At 38.5% G+C, this 26216-nt stretch overlaps 1 protein-coding gene across 8 annotated transcripts in view; it reads left to right on the forward strand.

Moving 5' to 3' along the window:
• Positions 1-7645: 7645 nt before the first annotated feature.
• LOC135254832 (glutamate receptor 2) overlaps positions 7646-26216 on the forward strand; it is a 36523-nt gene continuing 17952 nt past the window's right edge. For 6 of the 8 annotated variants that reach the window (XR_010329972.1, XM_064335370.1, XM_064335364.1 and 3 more), the window contains exons 1-3: positions 7646-8003; positions 8282-8422; positions 19655-19894. Coding sequence is in view for 7 of the 8 variants with exons in the window: in XM_064335370.1 (XP_064191440.1) it covers positions 7919-8003; positions 8282-8422; positions 19655-19894 (466 nt within the window). In the remaining variant the exon portion in view is untranslated. The remainder of the gene's footprint in view (positions 8004-8281; positions 8423-19654; positions 19895-26216) is intronic. The other 2 variants (XM_064335363.1, XM_064335365.1) reach the window with 1 other exon arrangement.

Consider the following 26216-nt stretch of genomic DNA (forward strand, 5'->3'; position numbering starts at 1 on the left):
CTGAATAGGGTGGGTCCACATTTAAAACAGGACGTGCTCCTCCCCTTGACTTACTGTACTCAAAAATATTTTTATTTCTTTGTCTGTGAGCCATATGTCACAGCCAAATACACACTTACATACATACACACACCGCATGCCTACCTACCAACCTGCTGGTGCCAGAGCACATCGGTCAAGCAGAAGAAATTACAGTGCACTACCAATTGCAATGAAAATAGTGTACTAATACTTTGCTCAAGCTATTTCTTATATAATTATATCCATATATAATTTCTTCAGCATTTACAATTGGCTATTATTTTGATTCATACATTATTTACAGTTCATTTTTTTCAGTTCAGAAACATGGACCAAGACTTCAGAATTTAATAGAATTTAATTTATTTGGTGATCGCATGTAACTACAAACTGGATATATATAAAATGGTATTATACATTAACATATATATTTTTTAAATATGAATCATTTCAAGTAATATTTCATTCCCTGCCATTATCCAATATATTAACATGTAATATATTTAAATTTTTTTAAAACGTATTTTTAGCATAATGTATTAATTCACATATTGACACAATCCTACCAGCAGTACAAGCTCTTTACTTTACCCAATCTGTCCAGGGATGTGTGGTCAAAATCTGTCCAAAAAGATGTTCTGTTAAATCACATCTGCTTTTCCCTGCAAAAGGTCGGTTCATACATTTGAAACTCTGTTTGCACCACGGTCCACGGAACATCTTAAGTTTTTGCCGGCTGCTATGGCAACAGACATTGAGATTAGATTTCTGCAGGCGGCCCATTCTGTCCCCATGGAGACTTCACCACAACATTACAGCGAGGTACAGACTGAGCCCAGCTCTGGTGATGTGTGAATTAGACATACAGGTATTATACCGAATCAAACATCAGATATGAAAAATAATAACTACCGTCTTTGTTAAAGTTCTGGTTTTAAAAGTTGTCAGATATTCCAGTTGTACAATATTGTTGGCAGGAAACATGCATACATTGATTTGCTGTAAGTAGCCTCAGTAATGTAAGTAGCCTCATGCAGTAACTGCAAAGATAATAATGACTACAGCAATAAGGACTGCTGAAGCCAGCATGCTTTTGAACACACTCAAGCTCTACAATGCCCTCTGATGGAGACCTCCTAAACTGATGTTTCAGAAGAGATGACATGCCTACATCATTTTACTGGAAGCATACTGCTGAATGCAATTTTCAGTGATTTGAATGACACTTAAAATTTAAATTATATTTAAATTAATTGTAAATAAAATGTTTAGCATTTCCTTCATCTTGCCTAAAAGAGCTATGGAATGGCTAAACAAGAGCACACAGGAGCTAAGAGACAATACGTCATTTTGTGCCTCAATTACTGTATTGAAATAAATTATGTTACTGTATACATGTAAATAAAAACATGACTGTTCAGTCAGATCACATCGCCAGGAAGAAGTTGACATGAAAGATGGACAAGGAATATAGCAACCAAATGTGTTGTGCAATGCTGAATGTAATGAATCTCTGTTAGGCTTTATAAGTGATGAACTGCATGAAAATGTGAAGTCTGAAGTCATGCAGCTGATAAATTGCTGTATGTGTAAAAAATAATGAACAAATAAATAAAACATTTCTGCCTGTAAAATATTATTTGGAAATATCACTGTGATATACCTGATATCACAGACAGAACAAGAAAACTGAGGTGAACTGTGGCTCAGATCCCAAATGTTTTCTCTCTCTCGCTCTCGCTCTCTCTCTCTCTAAAGAGGTAGGTCGTATTCAGGGAGAGAGCTGTTTCCATAACAACAACCAGCTTCTGTTGCACTTTTTGAAAATGTAGCCAATCGTCCAACTAAAGCGCGAGCTCTCGATGTGATGATTCACCCCACGTGGACAAGCATTCCGACCCTGCAGGTGTCGGTTGTGACCTAGAGTCCTGTGGGTTGATTCAATCATAACTGACCATCGAGTCACCCACACACCGTTTGTGGTGTATGTGTGTGTGTGTGTTTGTGCGCGAGTGAGTGGGCCATTCTATGGTCAGTAATGTATGTGCCATTTTTGTCATACATCTTCACATGTCATGTACCATCAAATATACACTTCAAATAAGATTTAAATGTGCATCGGTTTTCATCAGTTCATCAGAGTCCAGAATGGATCCAAATGCTTTATGTCAGTGTAAATGGTACTCTGTCAGACCTGAACATTGAATTATGTCAGTGGAGGTTTACCTCTGCCAAAACAAGATTTTCCTCTCACTTCTTTTCTCTTATTATTCACTCACCATGTGAGAAGACTGAACTGAAAGAATTCTTATGTCTGTACTCTTACAGTGGAATATTGCAGGCTTGCTGTTTGAAGCAAAAGCAAAACCAAAGAGGGTGCATACTGAACTGTGTGGCAGTGGGTTGGCACTGAGTATCTCAGACACAGTGTGGAACAGTCACCCTGCAACAGACACATGTCCGAGCCAGGTGGCACTCAGGTTGCCCAGGAAGTCTGCCTACTCATGCCATGGAGATCTGGGTAACCTCCAGATCTCGATGGCCTTAATCCAATAATAATAATAATAAGTATTATTATTATTGTTATTGTGATTATTATTATACTTTTTATAATTAACTTTACTTTCAAAGTCCTTTAAAGGGCTTTACAAAAAACAATACAGAATAAAATGAGATTGAGATAAATTAAATTCAGACAGGAATGAAATAAGTAAAAATGTATATTATCTGAAACCTTTATTCTGTGAATTGTGTGAACTTGTTTTATTTATAATTTTTCTCTAACGCTTGACTCCTATAGATACCTTCATCCTAAGTACTGTACCTTGTTTCTGTCAGACATACTAATACAATGGCCTGTCAAAGTCTTCCTTTCCACCAGATTATAGTTCTTTTTTCAAACACGTTGCATTACTTCTTACAGTACATATCCATGAGGGATTTTTTCAGCAGTGGAAGTAACAGTGGTGGGCATCGCAATCTGTTTCAATGCTGTTTTAAACCAGGAATCTTAATCATTTGATTGGCTGATCGCCCAGATATACTGTATCGCAGCAGAATGAGCCTAACAAAACACATATGCTTTGACGGACATTTACAAACATATAAACATAAAAACTTGACCAACATATAAGCTTCAGCCAAGTTTCCAATTTCTAAAATATGTAGGGTGAAGGACAAAGAAAGTATTTTGTATCCAGTCAATCAAAATTTAAACAAATCATTGAACACCCAGATGCAATTAACCTTCCATTTCCCCTAGGTAAAGATAAGATAATGAACAAACAGAGTGTTTACTCCTTTTAAACGGAAAGAGCAAAAAAAATGGTACCGTTCAAGGACTGCAACTATTTATGCCATTGCTTCAGAAGAGCTTTTCAACCAGTCAGTTAGTCTGTCAGTCAGTAAGTAAAACAAATCTCGGGATGAAGGGTGAGGATCCAACAATTACACCAGAACTCCATTTTCCAAAGCACAGTGGCAACAGAGACGAAGGGAGAGAGAGACAGAGAAAGAGATGGAGGTTGGAGATTTTAACTAAATCGATGCTACAGCCACTCAGAGAAGTGTGAGTTGGGTTTATTCAGACTTGATCCTTCTTTGCAGCAGCACTGCATTTGATGAACAGACACTGCCACGCTGGTGTGGAACTAAAGCGTGGCCCTATGACCTGAACCGGTCTTCTACTACCATATGCCATGAGGGACTGCACTGTTTTGCTTTATTAAAGATGGAGCATCTCCATTATTTTATTCACTTTATTCTCATGTGTGATGTGTACTTCTCAGCTTGTATGTGTGATATGGATTGCAATTTAGTTCAATGATATTTCTACGGCATGTGCAACATGAACTCCTCAGTGTGAACTGTATCAGGTTCAGCGAGTCAGTGAATACGGATTGTGTTGCCGATCGATGTGATACATATAAGGAGATTAAAGCAGGTGAACCCCACAGCTGCACAGCACGCCTCCAGACACAAGGCTTGTGTTCGGCTTTCTGAGCCGAGGAACCAATTGTGTTGTGGTTCTTGCTCCTGGGGAGACAACATAAAAAGACTCAAGCACACACACACACACACACCCACAGGTTCTATAAAATCTGCACACCCTTTCAAAATGTCTTGATGTCTTGTTTTGTTTTTGGTGTCTGAAAGGCTGACAGACAAGTCTGACTTTTTTCTTTTTTCAGCTACTTTTTATTTTCAAATTATAACTTATAACCAATGACATCTCAACATGGTCTCATTGCCAACTCCTCATATATTTATTGGGCAGAAGCCTTCAAACAATGTTTAGTTTTATGACATCATTGCAGTTATTTTAGATTGTAATTTCAGTTATGGAATTAAGATTTGGGAAGATACACTGTTCCCTCTCGACCTTGATGTCGATATAACATGTTCTGCAACTTAAAGATGCTGAGGGGTTCTACTGAAGTCTGTGAGGATACCTTGAGTGTCCAGAAGAGACACCAAAGGACTCTTTCTGCCTGGTGCAGTGACACCGAGGACTTCTGCCTAAGTATCAATATATGACTTCAGAATGAGACCTGTTCGGATAAAGTCAAAAACAAGTCCCTCAATTTTTCGAAAAATAATTTTAAATGGAAAACTATCAATTTCTTAGTTGCAAATGTCTGCAAATACTTTGTGGAAGCACATTTTGCTTTGATAACAACAGTGCCTACCAACTAATCACACCTAGGCTTTGCTATTTTCTCCCATTTGTCTTTGCAGTATTCTTCTTTGAGTTTGTGTTCACTCCAATTATGAGGGGCCTGCCTATGGACAGCTCTCACTAGGCCAGTCCAAAGATTTTCAATGAGGCTGAGGTCAGGGCTCTGAGTGGGCCATTCCAGGACATTGATCTTCCTTTTTTCAGCCATTCCACTGTAGATTTGGCTGCGTGCTTTGGATCAATTTTGTGCTGAAAGGTGAAATTCTACTTTAAGCTTTTTTTTGGAGAGAGCAGGCTTTCCTCCAGAACCTGTTGGTATTTTACACTATAAATTTCCCCCTCTATCCTCAGCAGAGCCCCAGGGCCCTACAGAAGACTAACATCTCCACCACGTAATGCCGCCACCATGCTTGACAGTACGGACTGCGTTCTTGGAGTGATGGGCTGTGTTCTCTTTGCGCCAAGCATATCATGTGAAATTAAGGCCAAACGTCTTGGTCTCGTCAGACTACACAAGACCTTTCTGCACGTGGTAACCTGAGATCATGAGTGTTTTCTTGCATACTTCAGATGGAACTGGCGGTTCTTTTTGGTAAAAAGTGGCTTCCATCCCGCCACTCTACCCCCCCAGCTCAGAATAATGGAGAGTGCATGAAATGAGTCATATGTGCATAGAGTAGATAAAGTCTTGGAGCTCTTTTAAGGTTGCTGTTGGCCTCTCGGTTGCCTCCCTGGGGAGCTTCCTCCTTGCATGGTCATACATCTTGGAGAGAACGTGAATGCAATGTAAGTACATTACATATGGATATTTAAAACTACATTTCTGAATGATTTATTTGGTGATCTGAGGTGCTGTTCTGAAAGCTGAAAGAGTATATACGATTTTTCATGCTAATGTTTTTCATAAACAAGACTGCGTAACCGTGGAAAGTACAGAACTTTTTTTTTACTGTGTAATAAGTGATTGGAAGATGGGGAGGCTTCTTTTATTTTACTGCCATTTATTGCACTGAGTGCTGATCAGGGAATGAGTGGTGTTGTTGGCCAGAAATGAGTCTTTTGCAGGTGCTGACCTCAAATTTGCAGTGTGTTTGTGGCCCATTTTTTAATACATTGTGGATACTTGCTTTATTACCATCCTGTGGGTGCCAGTGCCCATACCACTAGGGGGAACAAAGGATAGGTTTACAAAGAAAGAGAGCACTAGAGGGCTCAATAATTGCAAAGGAACTGGTCGGCTAAGGAAGATCTTTACAGTTGATGACCAAAGAATTCTCACCATAATGAAGAAAAAAACCCAAACAGCTGTCCGACAGATCAGAAACACTCTTCAGGAGGCAGGCGTGGATGTTTCTATGACTACTGCCCACAGAAGGCTTTACAAACAGAACTGCAGAGGTTACACTGCAAGATGAAAACCACTAGTTAGCCCCAAAAACAAAATGGAGAGTTTACAAAGCTTGCTAAGAAGTCTCTAAAAGAGTCCTGGACAAAGTCATTGTGAATTACTGTAACACTGTTATTTTTATCATACGGTAGCAGTGTTAATTCAACTCTTAACAAATATCATTTGGTCCCACTCTAGAATGTGGGACCAAATGTTATCTGTTAAGAGTTGAATAAACACTGTTAGAGTTGAATTAATGATGGGCCTTTTACTGTGCAAGCCAAGGGGCTTTAGCTTGGGTAGTACTTAGTGGACCCAGGAACACCAGGCTGTAGTCATTTTGGTAAGCCAATTGGGAGCAGTCTTTCCCCTGGATGAGGTGGAAAAAACCACTGCAGCTGTGGGAACACTGTGTAATAGGAGTTGTCTTTCTGATGATTTGTTACACAAAGACGTTTACTGACATTGGTCTTTCATTATCCAAGTGTCCTTATCACAGTGGGAGAGGTCCTGCAATCCTGGTCAGATTCAGTCTCACACGCCAGCTATTGTATCATACTCCTGTTCAACTGGCTAAATTCCTGTTACCCTGGTCCTGGAGAAAAGCAAGGTAAGCTGATTTCTGTTTTGACCTTAAATTCGGTGATTAATTTAGACCCAAGAAACAAAATTAAGTGTTTATTGTGAAATAAACCACTTTAATTTCTTAATTAGCAATTAGGTTCTGCATAACAATAGAAATCAGTATAGCCTATGGCTCTCAGAACCAGGGATGCTGATTTCTAAGACAAACAATTCGCTCCTGGCCTCTTATGACATTTTATTAGGTTTTAGGTTGGCCTTCCAAACTCAAAATCGCTTTCAGATCGTTTAAGTTTAACAAATTTCAAACCAATGTGAGTACTTCTGAGCTTTGGCTAATGTTGACCTGTCCATGGTGCTGAAATCTCGTCTGACGTTTTGAATCTGACCCTTCTTCCGAAAACGTGCAACCTTTCGTGGCCCTTATTAGGCCTCCTGGCAAAATATTAAACAAAACTGCTGACAAAATAAGAGCTTACGGTGAGATACATCTCCTGTCTTGCGCATTTATGTGAGTCTCACAAATTGTATTTCATTTAACTGCGTTTCTTCGAGCCTTCCTATTGATTAATAGGCATAGTTCAAGAGGTTGCGTTGTCTATGCCCTTAATGAGATTATACCGGTCTCTGACATTCTTTTAATTGACCGGAAAAGATTAGATAGCATGCCTCCCGCTTAACAAGGTATGCTCATGCATTCCTACATCTTAAATTCTTGCCAACACGTACGTTGTACATTTAGAAAAATGTTCAAATAAATATTAAATAGCTTGTGTGGATAAGGCACACTACACCCTTTTGGTTATGAAGAATTAATCGACAAGTCATTTCATTCTCGTATAGTGTTTCACAGAACGGATAAAATATTAGCTGCCAAACCAACAATGAACTAAATGAAGAGAGCTCGGGTTTGTTCGTGTTTTTACGTCCTCATTAACATTCCGCCCTTGTTCGTGATGCTCCAGTGAAAAGAGCTCCACTGACTGACGGAAAGGAGTGCGGCGCCCTTGCGTGAGAGCGGAGGTACCGATTCAGTGGGACGGCACCGCAAAGGAGGAGAAAGACAAATCTGCATCACCATTCATTCACTGCTGGGACTGAAGCCACGATTTTTATCCCCGAGTAACCATCAGGCGGTTGATTTCGCAAGGGAAACGTCAATATGAATATGAAATAAAGAAAAACGACTGCTGGTGATAAAGCGGGATTATATTTTGTTTTGTTTTGATGTGGACTGATCCCGTTTGGAAATGAAAAATATTATGAATTTGTCCGCTTTTTTGCTTCTCATTTTCTGGGGACTGGCGTTTGGGGGCTCACCCAGTGTACAAATTGGTATGTGAAATATTGTATTTAGGAGCTAATAATGTGTTCTTACTATAAACACGACGTGGTTAGAATCTGATGTAAATACAATTTGGCGTTTATATGGAGCAAATCATGAAGATCTACTCGGTAATGCAAATTGCGCATCTCCATTCGAAATAATAACTACACTACTGAAAGGATAAAATGCGTTAGACAATGTATTTTACCTAATGGAAATGCAGACAGGGCATATGTCAGAAGCGTATGTGTTCCATGCTGATATGTTTTGTGTCTCCTTCCCTTAGGGGGCTTATTTCCGAGGGGCGCCGATCAGGAATACAGCGCATTTCGAATAGGCATGGTCCAATTCGGCACGTCTGAGTTCAGGCTGACGCCCCATATCGACAATCTGGAAGTGGCAAACAGCTTTGCTGTCACCAATTGTTGTAAGTAACATATCCAGTCATTATAGAAAAGAGCAATAGAATGATCAGAAATGAGGAAACAGTGGGTCACCAATATTTGTTTTTATAGTCAGTTCAGCCCAAGAACACAACCCAGACCCTTGACTGCTTCAGACGTTTAATACCGAATTTACAGTGTGGACCTATATTAATGCTTGTGCAATAACTGAAATGAATACGTCCCTTCGCCATCACCAGAAACCAATGGCATCGTCGACATGAATTTCTGCGAGTCGCGTGATATCGTGTGTACAATTAAATGTACAACTGCCACAATGTGTGGTTTTGCTCCATCCCATTTATGCACGTAACTTAAACAATCGTCATGCAAGAGATGCATGTAACACTAGCGTTTTGGTGAAACGATTTCCCGTACAAAGCGTCACAGTGACAAGCGTGTGGATCTTTGCATGACATTATGGGTTTACAGCTGTTACAAAAAATTGAAATCACTCTGTCAACTGGACCACTGAATCGTATTTCACTGAATCGGAATCGGGGAATTTGTTGCCCGAGTAACCATCACAGAAATGGCTTCCTTTGGCATACACGCAGACAATCTGTGCTACATAAAGGTATACTACATGTTATCATACGTGTAACGAGAATTGTGAAGCTTAGTAGTTTTGTCTATCTAAGAATTGTGACAATGTTTCATCTAGCGAAAAAATGTCTGGAGATATGCGAAGTCTGACAAACCATGTTGACAAATGGCAGTTTCTTAAACCTCTTTGCCCCCTCTCGTTTCAAGCGAGCTGACGAAGCGGCAAAAATTATCTGGTGCTGCAGAGGATTGCACATATTGAAGGGGTTTAATTAACAATAATAATTTCCCTTGTGTTGCGATAAAGATGTGCAATTCGTGAGAAAAAGGGGAATATTAACGACATAAATGGAATGCGACGGAATACCTTGTTGCAGTGAGACCGGGCCGTCATGTAGAAAAAGAAAAAGAAAACGCTTCGTGAACAGTATTTCCTCAGTAACACCAGTTCACTCGGTTAAGGCATAACCGCAATAATATTGACTGCCAGTGCTACCGTTTTCAGAAGCAGAATCTCAGGATGTATTAAACGCATTATTACTTTAGTTAATATGTTTATTAAATCAGCAGAAGTTAGACAACAAAAACACGGCTACGGTTACTACTAATGTTATGGAAATCTCAGAATTCGCCATTTTATTCTTCCCAAAAATGCTCCGTATTGTACAATGCTTTGCAATGACCACACTGTAACGAATAAACAACATTTCACATAGCAAACATAATCTATAATTTAGTGCCTCCGTCACCGTAAATAAAATAAAACGATGTGCGCTATGAATATTGATAGGATTTCGAGAGGGGGAAAGCACCTGGTGGTTCACGGATAAATCAAGTGAATCAAGCGCCTCGCGTCCGCTCAGTTGTAGGCCTTTTCCATCTAAGCTGGAGAGCAGCGGCTCTGCGGGCTTCACTGCACCATGTCATTGTATCACGGGGGGTGCTGATTCACGCAAAGAGCCCACGATGATCTCGCTTATGCTGGATCAGGTTGTTAAATACCGTGGTAACAATTCCTATGATGACAACGCCACAGGTTATTCAGATATGTGCGTGGCTCTGGGTATGTATTATTAACTAGGCTACGTAGGCTATTCACTTCGTTCATTATCTATATTTTATGCGAGCATGACCCACTTAAATCTTGACTTATTCCTTGTAGGTCTAACACATTTCGACCCACAGTAACCAGAACCTCATTACTGAACGTGTATTGGTAACAGCAAATGAGGCGTGCGGATGACTATTGTATCTTTTCTCGTCAGCGGATACCCGATCGACCGCCTGATTAAGGCAAACAGCACATTTTTAAAGAAACACAGTGCAGTCTGTTGTCGGTTTATTTGTAGAAAAATATGTTGTGTAGTTGGGATCATTTTATATTTGATTCGTTGTATTGTAGCCTATTTTCCTTGAGTATCTTTATAGTAACTCAAATGATACCCCACGATGATTAGTTTAATTCTCATGTTAGACGCATCTATATTAATATGTGCTTCTTTTGAAGATGCACAGGATAATGATATAAGCCTATTGTTAAACAAGGACTTAATTCTTCTGTCAATTAATCTCTAATCATTAGTGATTGACAGCTGTTTTGATTATAGTACTATATGAGATCCAATGTGTTAATATTTTTATGTACACTGAGTATATTAAAATTACCCGAACAATAGTAGTTAACCAATAGTGTGTGTGTGTGTGTGTGTGTGGGTGTGTGTGTATCTCGGGTATTAAGTGAGTACTGCAGCATTCACGGTGCCTTTTTCACTTTTAACTAATGAGCTCAAGCTTTGTCATTAGAATGCATACATACTATGACCAGCATGTAACAGCCAACATAACATTACGAAGGGTGGCAGGATAATAATTTTGACACAATTAGCACAGTATCATGTGACATATCCAATGAGGACAAGTCATGTATATTCATTATAATGCTTTATGCTAATGAAAGTCATCGCAATGTATTATGTAGTCCTCATTATGCAGTAATATATTCTGCAAGAGACCCACTTCAAGTAATTGTTACTCTGTAGCCTACTAATCATTGAATTGAAACATTGAACCAATCAGATGTGCTGTCTTATACTGATCACAGGGAACCAATCACAGACTTTGCCTCTTTGTAATGCAGTGCCATAGATGTCATCTATTTCTTCAGACCAATACCATCTGGTCATGCTAATTAAGGACATAGTTGGCAGTATGGGACATGAAACAACTTCTCTTAACATAATAATTGGAAAGAATGTGAAAGAAGAGGGACAGGAAGAAAGTGTATTGAAGTGTTGTGTATTGGAAAAAAAGAGAACACACAAACCTTGTCTCTTATGAATAAAAACCTGTGAAAACGGAGCAAAGCGTTCATCCTCCTGTAAACCACAAGAGCAATCAATGCTATACCTGCACTGTAAAATGGCCAGTGTTAATTTAACTCTAACAGTGTTAATTCAACTACAAACAGATAACGTTTGGTACCACATTCCAGAATGGCACCAAATGTTATCTGTTTATAGGTTAATTAACACTGCTAGAGTTCAATTAACACTGGCCAGTTTAACAGTGCGTGTAAGCCTTTCATTGGGATACACATAGCCTGATGTCCCTCAGAATCTTGCCATTGGCCTGAACTGAATTCAAAAGGAAAGGCAGACCTTGGTGGGGTTTACTATAGGTATGGTATATGGGAACAATGGTGCACATTGTAGTTCTTATCAGCATTTGACACACCAGTGAGAGTTGACCTCATTATTTAAAGTGGACTTATGGATCAAGCAGCTCTCATTTATGGAGAATATATTACTTTTACTGTTTCATGTGTGTCTTTTCCGAAGTGCTCATTAGAAAGATTTGCCTGGAGGCTAAGGACCATATCGCTGACGGTTCCATGGATCTGCATCATCGGGCTGAGCAACAGCATGCAGATAAACAGTCCTTATATTTTTTGGCTGCTGAGTCATTTCTGCTTTTTAATTGCTAAAATAATTAGCCATCTTAGATGTCTCACTGTGTTTATGGTGATTTGAGTTCATTTATTTTTTGTACCATATGGAAGTCAAAATTAACATAAAATTCAACAGAAATCTGTGAAAATGCATAGTTCTGGAAAAGCTGTTGGTTGTCTGGAACCTGGCGGCCATCTTCTCTCGCTGTTCCATGGCACTTACATAAAGAACCATTTAGCCATATGTCCAGTAGTTAACTGAACATTAACCCATACAGTAGTTGTGTTGTACAATGATATCATTACAGTATGTTATTATCATGCAATATCATTGTTATTCAAAATAAAATAACAATTTTAAGCAATTATTTTCAAATTTGTAAAGCGTCTGTCTTCTGAATATTCATAGTTTAGATACAGGTCAATGTTAAAATCAAACAGATGATCAAGGAATAACCTCTACAGATGAAGGATGAATAGCATAAATGGTGTTTTTTCATGAGTTCAAAAAAGCTCATTTTGATAAAAGAGGATTCAAAGACGGTTCTTTAACTTTTGAAGATGACTTTGACTTAGGATTTATCCTTCATTTCCATCCCCTGTCCTACTGAACCTTTTTTATTGATGTCAAGATGCAAGAGCCTTTGTGCTCTAGTTCACACATGCTCTAGTTATACCTCTGCTAATAGTTATGCCAAACCAAAATATATGGTCTGGACATCACTGCAGGCACTTTTACATGAACTTCTGTCTGGGGATTTTATACACCTGTCTCATCATCCATTTTTAGATTTTTGCTGCCTTTTTTTTTTTTTAAGTGTTTCACTCGACTTAGCATGCTTATCCCTCCTGCGATATTGAGTTGCCTTGCCAGTGTGAGTAAAGGAACAGCTATCTGGCAGGCTTCATGGGGGCTCCAGAGAATAGTGCTGCCAAACAGTAGTTGGTCTCAATTTGATTTTCTGTGTAATTGAATTTCATTCAGTTCAATAGGGGTTTGAGGCTCCTGGGGTGGAATACAAGGTGGGTGTTTTCTTTGGTGGACATATCATCTGTTATATGATCTCAAAAAATCTATGTTACATTTTGTGAGACTGAAGACGGGAGAGCTCTGTATACAAAATCACACTGAGAGCTGTGTACCAATGTTTCATGCTAATGTTGCACTGTAGGTACATACAGGTTATCTCAAGATGAGCATAATTCAAATGACCTCATCTTGAGCTGTGCTGGCTTTTTTCCAGTTTAATTTTACTTTGTTGGAGCAGAGGTGTCAGGGGGCTGCAGTGTCGGCTGGTTTTCAATGAGTTTTGGCACCAGTGAGTAATTTAAATCACTGATTTTGTCAACTGAAATACCAATAAGTTAAATCATCAGTGAACATAAAATAACTGTTTAAAAAGATTAATATGCATATAAATGATAGCATTCTTAAAGAAAGATTGATTATTTTTCATTATGAGGGGTTATCTTAATTCATAATAATTTTGTGCATCACCGTTACCAGGCATTATTCAAATTCTGCAGAAGAGCTGAAAAGATGCTTGATCCATACACTTAAAGTATGTGCCATCCCATAAGATTTAGCTTGATGGTAATTGTGTTTATGTCCACATATAACGGTCCCCAAAAAGCAGTATTAGTGCTGCCTCTAATAGTGTGTTAATGTTGCAGAAGGGCTCAAACGAAGGGCGAGCTGCCATATTGCTTTTTATTGGAATCCGCCTCTCAGAGTACTGCATAGATTACTATAATGACAAATCAATGTTGCTGGCAAAATACTGCATTGACCTTTTTCAAATCATGTGTGGAACACAACCATAGATTTACAGTGTTGTAGAAAAGGTCAGAGGTACAATGTTTTCAAAAATGAGCAAACATAAATTGAAAAATGTGATGAAAAATATCTTTTGGTTGTTGTTTTTGTTATCTTTTTCTGGCATTGCAATGCAGAAATGAGACTGGTTTTAAGTGTGAATTGGCAGTGTAAGCCACGCAGCCTGATTATATTGTCAGTGCTATTCAGTGTTATTGTTACAGCCCGAGATGGCGAAGGCAGAACCTTCTAGAGCAGTGAGCGAGCTTAATGGCTTATCGTTTTCGAATGGATGAATACTTGCCCATCCCCCAACAGAGGAGAAGCTTTCTGAGCTCTCTTGCCTGGAAGCGTTCCTTTCCATGCTATGGTCTCCTCTTTTTTTCTCCTTTTTTTCGGTTGTTGTTGCGAGTATCAAGCGTGGTCACTCAAGGCGCCGTCCAGTGTGGGACACTGGGGTCTTCTGTGTCCCCTCAGGGCAGCTGCAGGGGTGTGTGTGTGTATGTGGGGGGTGGGGGGGGAGGCAACCGGTGAGGTAAAAACACCCACAATGCCCTGCCTTCACCCCCATGATCCAAAACCATAGCACATACTCTCGCTGTGACAGCACAGTGTCATAATTGAGATCCGTTAGGAAGACTCTGGTGCTCGGTTCAGCTTCAGAACACAAATAATTAAATAAGGGACAAGCTTCCCCTGTGGTATTGGTGATTATTGATGCAGACTTAACGTGAACTCAGCTGTGGGAGAAGCACACTAAAAAGAGTGACACAATCCAGATAGGAAAAAAGGCTTGGTTGTATGAAGAATATGACCGCAAGCGTGTTTTCTGGGGGTTCTTCCATTACTGGAGCTGCAAAAATAATCCATCTACGCATTTTTAAGACTGTTATTCTGATATTGGCTCAGGTCCAAAAAATGATTCTGAGAAGTGAATTAAGTAAATTCATTATAATTGACATTTAATTGCTGCTGTAAATGTGAAACTACGTTTGTTTGTTATCAATAAAAATCTTTAAAATAGGGCAAGAGGTGCTATTAGAAATATATATTGTAATACATTTCATAATTATTTATAACCTTACATTAACATCACCATCCTAATCATTATTATTGTCATTATCACCATCCTTGCTGAAAGAAATTGAATGTCACACAACACAATAAAATGTTCAGTGTTAATGCTATTTGTTAAGTGGAAAAGAGACGATATATATATATATCTATATATATATATATCTATATATATATATATATATATATATATATATATATATTCAATATACTCTCCTTCATTTGAGCATATGAAGTCTTCATAAGCAACACATAGCACCTTCATAAGCACAAATAGTATGTGAATAACTACACATTGTCACATCGTATGGTATTTCACAACTTAAGCAGGAAGTGGCATTACCATGACATAGTATCAAGTGATGTACACAATTTGCCTATTTGTGGTCATTGACCTAAGCATTTATGAATACTTATGTGGTACTTATGGAGTAGTAGTACTAAGGGGATATAAAGCTTTAATTAAGGATCATTCACAGAATGACCAAATCTTCTCGATCAGGGCAAATAATCAGAGTGATATAGCCAAGACTGAACATGTTGTGGTGACGAGTTTCGTCTCCACCTGATCATGACAAAACTTTACAAAGGAGCGCACAATAAGGCTTTTTATGGACGCATTCCATTTTCAACATTTAAGAATCGTGTCTGTGCACACTGGAGGATCCTACCAATAAATAGCAAATAACAATACCGATTTAACCTCTAACATGGCAACTTTTTTTGCTGCTGAAGAAGGAAGGGAAGAGGTGCTCAGCACTTTTCTTTTAATGAAGTCTGCAGTCAGAGCTCAATCAGACGCATTAACCTTGAAATGCTGAACTGCGGGGTCATGCGGGGTTAATGGCAACCCTCCCCGCTACGTACAGTACGCCTTTGCACATGTGTCACGTGGAGCAGTAACACAGACCCTTCTCCAGACTGCCGTGGAAGTTTGCTATTCAAAATTCACGGCACTAATTAGGGGAGCATGCAGCAATGCACTAGTTTACATAAATAATCGAGAACAGAATATCCAGCCGCAGAGGGAGTTGTGCGTTTGGGAACGGGGGGGAAGTGGATGATTCGATGAAACTTTCATGATGTGCATTAGTGAGGCAATGTCTTCGTACACAAGGGGCCGCACCGAATAACGTAGCTTTCCTTCTCCATTTGAATTTTAGCCGTCGACATCCTCAGACAACTGATTTAGATGACATAGTTTTACTCTTAAATTTCCAGTTCCAGTTCATCATCAAGCCTTACTATGGGGAATCACTATGCAAACAGATAAGCAGGGCTTGTTTTTTTCTTTCAGACAATAAAGAAATGAGGACACTTAAGTAGGACACCTAAGTATACCTCTGTGCTGTTTGTCCCTGCAGAGATAGAAGGCAATGCAGAATTTTGGGGGTGGGGTGTACGCAGTTATTTTACATACCGTGCAATGGTTTGTCGAATCTATTTTCAGAAACTTTATTTTTTGAGTTCCTGTCAACTTCTTACTGAAGTAAATTCTTCATGTATGTTGTACTGTAGAAGACAGGTTGATGTTAATCATAGACGATGAATTCCACTGTGTTCACAGCATTGCTCCAGAGTGTCTGGTGTGTGTGTGTGAGTGTCTGGTGTGTGTGTGTGTGTGTGTATTTGTTGCGACCTTTTGATGGGCCGTTCAGGTTGAGGGTAGAGATGGTGGGCAAAAGTGTTAGGAACACCTTTGTTGAGGTATTTGAAAAATCCACATGATTGAAAGGATTGTAGCTGATAAGTTAACAAGGTTGCAAGTAAAGCATTTTGCACTGTTTAACACTGAACAGTAAAAGTGAGAACATTTTAGCAACATTTCAAAGGATGGAATTAGTCATAGGGGTTCTTCAGGGCACCTGCTGTTTTTAATGTCAGCAAGTCTCTCTGGTCATCAGTTCGAATTTCGCATTTTAAATAAAATGTCAGTTTTGTCAGCTACTCATGAATCGATAAAATAGGAAACAAACAACATCCAATAATATACCATACAATAAAAATGAAATGGAAAAAAATATGTAATATGCACCACAATTCGCATAACTTTCTTATATTCTGCTAAAAAGACGGCAACTGTAACGTCTTTTTAGAAGAAAGGATGACTTTCAGCTGATTATTAGCAACAACAGCAAGTCAACACTGCTGTAATTACCAATGCACAAAAGTAGAGACAATTTCTTCTAAAAGGTTAGCAGCTGCAAGTAAATTTTACCATTATCCATGGTTTGATTTTTACAGGAAATGAGATATTGTTTTAATTTCCATAAACCAAATGCATTCCCCAAGTCAATAAAACTTGATGACACAAAAATGTCATCATTAAATTAATGAGGAATTTGACAAATGTGCTATATGCAGAGCTCTAACCCAGTGGTATTAATCAAAGGCCTGAATCAATCATAGTTGATATTTTTCCCCTTGTTGTTAAATGATCTCTTGGGATACGCATTTGATTTTCTTCCTGGCTGCTGTGGTGCAGTCTGTTAAACTCCTTGTGAAAGTAGAGCAGTTTGAAATGCTGCAGTACAGACGTACTGGCATCTGAGAATCCCAAAACCAGAGACCAGAGACTGTTTCTAAATAACTGACAGAGAGAGAGAGAGAAATAGAGAGAGAGAGAGAGAGAGAGAGAGAGAGAGACTCAGCTCAGTACAACACCTCAAGCACACCTTCAATTAGAGTGAACCAAATTATCAATCACCTTAAAAACTCTTATTTGGAACCATTGGCATACAACTATTAAAATTCAAAACAAACTGGAATGTTACCAGGCCCTAATCCGAAAATATAATTTTGTAGAATATCTAGTCACCATTAAAAATTCAAAACAGTGGGAGATCCTGGCCAAATATCAGTGATCACAACCTGGCCATTGGAAAACCTATGGGAGACAGGTACAAACAGAGATTAATTTATTTTTATATTATACACATCATGATGGAATTCTTTAAAAATATAAATTATTTTCCCCAACATCCAAAATAGGAGTGACAATGAAAAATTATCTGTAATATTAGGAGAAGGGCCTACAGCCCTACAAGCAGCCAGACATTTAGCCACATGCCACAGGCTGAGGGACATAGAGAATACTCTCTTCATAAAACATATATATTTAACAAATTTATTTATTTACAATTGTTATCTTGTTCATATGTTTTTTTAAGGAAATATACCATAATTACTCTTTTTCTAAAACCTGTACTATACATATTTGTTTATATTAGAATAAATGTGATGTCATTTTTGTTATGTTCTTCACACTTTAATTGATGTTATTTGTTTCTTTTTTTATACTGTGTGAATGTTTATCAGTATTACTGTTATTGTTATTAATGAAAATTGAATTGAGAGAGAGAGTGTGTGTGAAAGAGAGAGATGTAGACTTTATGCTGAACTACTGCAATAAATACATCTTCCATGAACTCATCTATTTCACAGACTGACACTTCTAAAAATCTTAAATCTTTAGAGTTAGGAAGTCAGTCAGACCCTAGCATTCCAGAATAAGATCATATTTAGCACTGACAAATTTTATGTTTGACATACGTATATACTGTATATCTATGTTACCAGAATTTAAATGTGTCAGACCGGCTTGTATATCTTCATAACCTTGCCTCCTTCATGTCCTGTACTGCATATTAATGCTCAGTACATAAAAATGGCTCATACCATGAACATGATTCATTAAAACAAAAACTCAATGTTAACAGGGTTAGCAGTGTGCTACAGGTATCCTTTTCTCATTTTGGATGCTAATCATATTGAGTTTAACATATAATTTCTGAAGCTATTGAGCTATTTTGCATGAAATTTCAGTTCCGCCATGTTTAATAATTTATATATTAGCAAAGACATCTCCCAGAAAATTCTATGTGGTCAAAGTAGAGAATATTGTCATGAACCTCTTGACAGAATGACACGACAAGTTAAGTTCATTTTAAAGCAGCATTAAGAATGCATATTCTCCAGGTGAGAGAGTTGGCCCAGTCCATAGGGCAGTGGTCTCTGAGACCAAATGCAAATCATCCACAATTACATGGGTACAATCCTGCTGTGACCCCTTCTCTATCTCTTACCCTCTGTGCTTTCTACCTGTCAGACTTTCTCAACTTTTTTTTTTTTTGTGAAATACTCAAAAGGTCATATGAAAGTATTCATGAAATTAGAAATGGTCCATGCAACCTTCCATCAAGTTTATTTATTTAAAGTTTGTATGTCAAAAATAAGAATAATTCCAACTTAAAAGGCCATAACTTCTTGGCATTTCTCCACAGTGCTCATAATGTGGCAGCGTTGTCAAAATCTGAAGTTTTTACACAGGCCTAAATCTGGACAATTCATTCATAGTATGCAAATTAGCAGGTCTCCACCAGCTGTGCTAGAAAAAGAAACGCAAGCATATTTATATGCGTTTTTTTATAAGTGCTTAAAATAGAAAAAAAACTCATTCTTTCTTATACTGGTCAAAATTAATAATTTTGTTAATCAGAGTAGCATTTTCAATTGATTGTATCACAAAATGTCTATTCATTGTGAAGAATACAGTAAACAAATATTTCACATACAATAATAAAAACGTTTGTAAAATGTTTTAATGCATATGTGGATTTAATTAAATGATTTATGATGACTAATAGTGTTACTGATCAAAACTGCGAACGATATTTGTTCATTTCTCAGAGCTGTTTCAATATTTGTGTGCTTCACCAGTGCATTAACTATGATGGTGATGACAATGTCAGTGGTGAAGATGATGTTGTTGTTTTTTTGTTTTTTGTTTTTTTTTTTACTTCCTCGCTAATCATTGTTTTCCTCTCTTTTTAGTCTGTTCCCAGTTCTCCAGAGGAGTTTATGCCATTTTTGGATTTTACGATAAGAAGTCTGTCAACACGATAACGTCGTTTTGCTCAATGCTACACGTCTCCTTCATCACACCAAGCTTTCCCGCCGACGGATTGCAGCAGTTCATTTTACAAATGCGGCCGGACATCAAGGGACCACTTCTTAGCCTGATTGAGTACTACAAGTGGGACAAGTTTGCCTATCTGTACGACAGTGATAGAGGTAAGTCAGTGGGTTGCAATATAAGCCTTGTAGCATAGCCACTAAACATCACTGTCAATGGGTTACAAGACCAAAGCAGATGCAGTTTGCAAAGTTTCTGTGTCCAAGAATATTTCATAGTTTGGCCCATATTAGGCCCAGTTTGGTACAGACAATAAACCGTCCTGTGTTGTAAGCACCATGTATTTCATCGTACTTCATAACTTTGGTCGCTCTCAGACTTTCATAGAGGAGAGGCTGTGATAGCACAAATTTATGCCACGGCAAATGATGGCCCTCGTGGTCACATTTGCTGGAATCACGCGATGGCTGGCCGGTTGGTGTTTGCAGCCGAATTAGATTACGGAGCACTCAGATGTGATTTTCCGCTCAGTTCCGTGATGACTGTGGGGAATACAAGGGGAGATTCTGCTGCTCACGACGTTAAGAAGTCCTCGCTCTGAGGTCGCTTACCCTACATTAACTCAAAATATAGACAAAGACGGGTAAAGCGCCGATGCCTGGACCGTATCATCTCTAACAGAATGAAATGCAGTATCGATTCATAAAGATATTAAGGCACGAAGGGTAGCGCTCATAAAGAGTCAGTATTTTATGAATGGATGGGAATCCCATGGACGGGATGGGAGTTACATTTCCTCACATTTCTGTTGCCATAGCCTTCTGTCGTAGAATTTTCCATTTTAGGTAATCTGAGGCACTCAGTTAAAAAAGTGCTATAATTGGTGTGATTACCGAAACAATGATTGTGTGGAAGTGCTGATGGTAAATGTTATGATACCTGCATGTGTGTGACTGGCTAGGAGTGATTGGTTGATGAAGTTTAGACAAGATGATGAAGTTGAACAAATAAGCGATGGTTGAAGAGAGTTCAAAAGGACTTAAGATTTTAAATAAGCACCCAATCAGGTTTTGCTATTTGTTTTTTAGCTTAGTTAATTGTTTTAAAAAAGCTGTGCAGTAAATTATTTCTTGAATAGAAATGAAATGGCTATGATATGGTCTGGTTAGGAGTCTTATCTTCCTGATATCCAATGGAAACATATTTAAGTATTTATTTTTGTATCTTGGATGACAAGCACACGTTGCAATGAAAATAATTTCATAAATGATTTTATTTCATGCTTGTTGAATGCCCCTTGTAGTGTACAGTAGGTTTCAGCTTAATATAATATATGGTTCTGGAGATTAAAACCATAGACTCGTGTCCCCTACAGGGGACCAAAACAAATTTCCGGGTCAAAGGAGGATATCAAGCAATCTCTGTTAACATGCCAAAAACATTTGCAAAACATTTGTTTCTTGCACAATACATTGAATTCATGCATTGAATTGGATACTATTATATGATTGTTTTTAATAATGTATGAAACGTTATATTCTGAATTGGCTGAAGTGGTATCCAGCTCTGCTAATTTGATATTTTGTACATCTATTGAGAGCTAAATATTGATTTTGTAATTTCTCAGCCTCGGCCTGGTCCTACTGAGTTTACTATCTTATGGGCTTAAACATTGAACTCCAGAAATATAGTGGTGAAACTAAAGGGAGGCTTGGCAAAACAAAATCAAAGGTCTATACTGGCATGTCGAGGCAAACAATACATGTTCACTGGAAGAAATATTTATGATAACATTTGGATCTTTGAAAATATTACTTTTGGCACCTATTTTTCCTTTCTCCTTTCAGCTACGTTGTATGCCAGCCATTAAATATAGTGTCAGGATTTAAATGTATTACAAATATGAAGTATTCAGTCATTCGTTTTCAGTGTTTTTGTGCACTGCTGATATTTTCTCCAGCCCAGCAAAGGAGGTCCAAAATACCCCACACAAAACGCCCATGCCGTCCAGTCCCTTTCAGAATCATGCTATGTTGTTTCCAGATATATTGTCCAAGGACAATCTATGAATCTATGAATCACCTCAAAAATGTGTGCTACTGCTTAAATGTGGTGCCTCAGAAGCACCAAAAAAGTTCTGTAACGTTCTCACGTATGTTGAATTCCATCGGGCGTGACGGTCAGGTCTGTATTCTGCTGGAGTTGCTGGCCTTATAAATTCCCAACTCCTTAGTCCTAGAAATGAAATCAGCCGTGACGCCCTGTTATCAGAAGAGACAGAACCTGCCCTGTGGGGAGTTTTCACCAACCACTGTGCACCCCCCCCCCCCCCCCCCCCCGTGCACAGTCATGTCTCAGTCTGAACGCACTTTAGAACAGACCAACATGCTCAGATAGAATGACTCATTTTTGTTTCAAAGCGACGCCTTTGATGTTTTTTTATTCCGTCGGGTAAACGCGTATTCATAATGAACGCGTGAAATGGGACGGGGTGTGCAAAATCTCATATTTAATGCATAATATTCCTGTTTTTGAATATAAATCTAATATCCTCTAAGATGAGGTGAGTGGGGAAATGGAGGCCACCAGGGGGCTGTTTCCTGATTGGTTGTTTACAGGTGAACACCAAATTGAATCAGGGGTCCGCGTTTAACTTTAAAGTTGATTAGGAAAGGTAAATAAGAGTACAAAGACAAACCGCTGCAGTCTGATGAAACCGACATTCCAATTGCAGACAAAATCAATGGTCCTTACTGCAATCTAACTAATTCTGTTTGGAAATACAGTACTGGGCATTGATTAACCTTTCCTGTGGTTGTATTCTCTCTTGGATACCTCAGCGACAGAACTAAATGAAAAGTGCTGAGGCAAAAAGGGACTCTTTTAACCCCCAGTTTCTCATAGTGAAACAGCGTTGATATGTTGTTTGTAGGTTGAAAAGGTCTGAGAAATACACTCCTCTCTTGTGTAATGGTGAGGCGAGCCACTTAACCACAGCATAATCACATAAAGCTTTATCTTGCATTTATAAATTGTTAGTTTACAAAGGCAAGTTGTGCAGTTTTTACTTTTTATTTCTTGAGTAAGGAACATTCAGCAACCGTGATTAAACTGAATCCTGAAAAAAATGTAAAATCTATTCAAATGAATCATTTGAATAATTCAAATATAAATTCAGTCAACAGCCAACAGCCAACAGTTAAAAATTTGTTTTTAAATAAACAGATTAGCAGTTGCACTAGATATAAACACAAATTATGATCCCTGTCCAAGCATTCTGCAGGACACCAGGTGTTGCAGCAATGAATCAAAATAACCATTGTCCTCATCATAAGAACACTAGTGACTAATGTTGAAGAGGTTACTTTCTTAGTTAACTTAGAGTTAAATGTTTTTAGTCTGTATCTTCAGCAATGTGCAATTACTTGTCTCCAGTCGTGTATAATGACTACATTCTAATGAATTCCGGGCTATAATTTGCCTGTTCTTACTGCTGTTTTGTTGTTTCATGTGGTTTGTTCATGGCAGAAAGGTTATTTCAGGAGAATATATAACCTAAGAAAATGACTTATCTGTAACATCTATTTATGTATAAGCTCTAGGGGAAATGTATTTGTGTTTTACCCAGTCCAGATTAACATAATGTGTGAACAAATTAAATGGAAACAGTATCTTTACGGAACGGGAGGCGTGAATGGCCATTGTGTCTCTGATTTAAGCACCTGTTGGACAATTCTTTTATCTGAGGCTATGCAAGAAACCATAAACTGATAAGATGCTTCAGGACCCAATGACGATATGTATTCCTTATCCTCATTGTTTCTCAGCATGATAATCTGATGTATCATCAGGTTAACAGTCCATTTTGGAACCAAGCAACAAACAGTAGAGGTGTGAATAAATTGTTACACTCAAGATATCTCATCGAGCAAGAAAAACAGCATTGAAATGATCTTTATTTCCGCTCAGGCAGTATGTATGCGGTAGTACCATGTGGCTAATTATTTAGAAGAGTAATGCAGAGACTGACAAGAATTATAATCACATCATATTCATGTCTATATCCTGCTCCTTATTCAGTGCCAGAACATACAAATTGTGAAATAAAAAGGTGCAAGCAAGTACTTATCTGAATTCTGGGAAGAAGGAGGAGAACAGCTCCCGTTATTAACATAAAAAAACAACAAAAAGTAATTATTTTTACTGACAAAATCAGTTGCTATGCAATTATAGATGTCACGCATACAGGCACACTGACATAGCCTACATCATGGTGCTTATCTGAATGTAAATCTGTAATGGATTATATTGTGCCTATGGATATGAATAAGTTTTTTGTGTTTCATGTAGGCAATGTCCTATCTGCTTTTTAAGTAATGCTGTTTTGAGAGTTTTCTTCAGTAGATACCACTACTGGATTTATGTCACGTATTAGTTTTAAGTTTTAATGTTGTCAATCAATAATATGGTAGTTTCTTTGAAATCTGTTTTTACCCATGTTTTCCCACTGAGGGAATTTTAGTCTTTCCCCCACTTGGAATGCCCAACGAAGTTTCCATGGTCACATCCCATGTCTGCAGCATCTTCAGTGGTACTGGTGGGCACACATGCACTAGCACACATGTCCTCCAGAGGTCATGTGATCCACTGCCACCTCTCTTCCCTTTGCAATCCACCAGCTGAGCTGCTGCGGCGTCTGCGCGGCCGACGCAGCTGCTGCGGGCAGATTTCAGGTGCCTGATTGGCTGCAGTGTGGCTTGTGAATGATGAGACAGGGGTTCGCCCAGCTGGGTAAAGCCTCTCTGGGCAACGATATGGCCTTGCAGGACTCCAAGGAACTGTCTGCTCTGGCTCCCATAAATTCCTTTTTTTTTCTTTCCTTTTTTCATCAATATTGCAGTGAAATACCTGTCAAAAATTTGGCATGCCTCTTTTCAGCACACATTTCAATGGTGGAATTCTCTATTGGATTTCCTTGCCACGCTTTCTGCCCTCCTTCTCGGTTATAAAAGAACTAAGAACCGGGGGGATGGAAATGGAGGGGAGAGTACGAAAATGCAAAAAAAGATTGCAGAAGCTTGTCGAAATCATTGCCCTATGTATTATTTATTTGACGGACATTGTAAAAAATTTTAACTGGAATGTTAGGTTACAGTACATCCAAAAAATTAAACCCAAATTTGTTTGGAGATACTCCTTTGAGTGCCTGAAGGAAATATTGCTCTTATAAATATTATTTATTATACAGGAAAAAATTTGGAAATGTCACGGATGACGTAAGAACATCCTTTGTATTCAGTCGTCAGAGCATTTAACCATCTCAAGATTATTAATAATGTACGACTGCAATATTGCTTTTCTATATGTCACCAGGAAGAGATTTCTGTAAGTCTGCAGTTCAATTTGGAGATATTTGGCAAAAAAACGTGTGTGATTTGTAAGTTCCACAGTTTTGTAATTGCGTCTTTTGTTTATATTATTGACATCTGACCAAAGTATATTTTAAAATTGAGAGGATTTGTTACTTACAGTATGTGAAGTTTGCATAATTAGGGGAGGGCTATTTTAAGAGCTGAGGAAGATCTTTTATTTTTATGTTTATTTTATGAAGGTACAACAATGGTTCCAGTATTTGATTTGCTTTTTTATCTAATACTGTTTTTTATTTTAGCACAATCAATTCAAATCAGAGGCAGCATGGTTATGAAGGTAATTACCATGTGACCACGACATTCCACCACAAATATTTTTGGCGCATAAGAAAAAAACTGTAAGGAAACAAATTACTGTGGAAAACATTAATATAAGACAAAGGCAACCTTTAATGATGAAGCATAGTCACTGCCAGCCATTGTTCAGCTGAGTCACCCATATCAATCCCACCCACTCCCACGTGTACACAAACATGGCAGTAGAAACACTTTAAAGCAGTTTCACATGTCTGTTTCTGTAGAGGTGCAGCCAGTTAGTCTCCACTCAAAATGTACAGCGTCTTAACTGACCCAGCAAAAGTCCACATGCACAAACCTGGATTTGATGTAAATAGATCGAATCGAAGCAAATTAGATAAATGTATTGAAATAATAACAGAAAAGCACTCGGGATTAGATCGGCGAACAGCCGGTAAAAATGGCGCACTGGTTCAGACCCAAGCAACAGGCACCCAGAAGCCCCAAGGCTTCTGCCGGTTTTATCCTCGCTAATCTTTTAACGATATTAAACGGGAGTCAATATTGAGACTGGAAGACAGGTCACCTGGTGCTCCAGGTGTAAGCGCGGCGCTGATCGAAAGGAAACTCCGAAGCCCGCGGCGCTCTGGGCCTCCAGGACCGGAGCTGTCAATCACTGCGCTTTGAATCCTGGAGAGCGATGATGTCGCCACCAGAGGGGGCCCCTTTTTGGAAGCCACCAGCTACATTCATTAATGTGTTCCTCAAATACAGCCTGCCCAAGAGGAGGCCAGTGGTGCACAGGAAAAAT

This window comes from Anguilla rostrata, chromosome 5, assembly GCF_018555375.3.
Source record: "Anguilla rostrata isolate EN2019 chromosome 5, ASM1855537v3, whole genome shotgun sequence".
Taxonomy (NCBI): domain Eukaryota; kingdom Metazoa; phylum Chordata; class Actinopteri; order Anguilliformes; family Anguillidae; genus Anguilla; species Anguilla rostrata.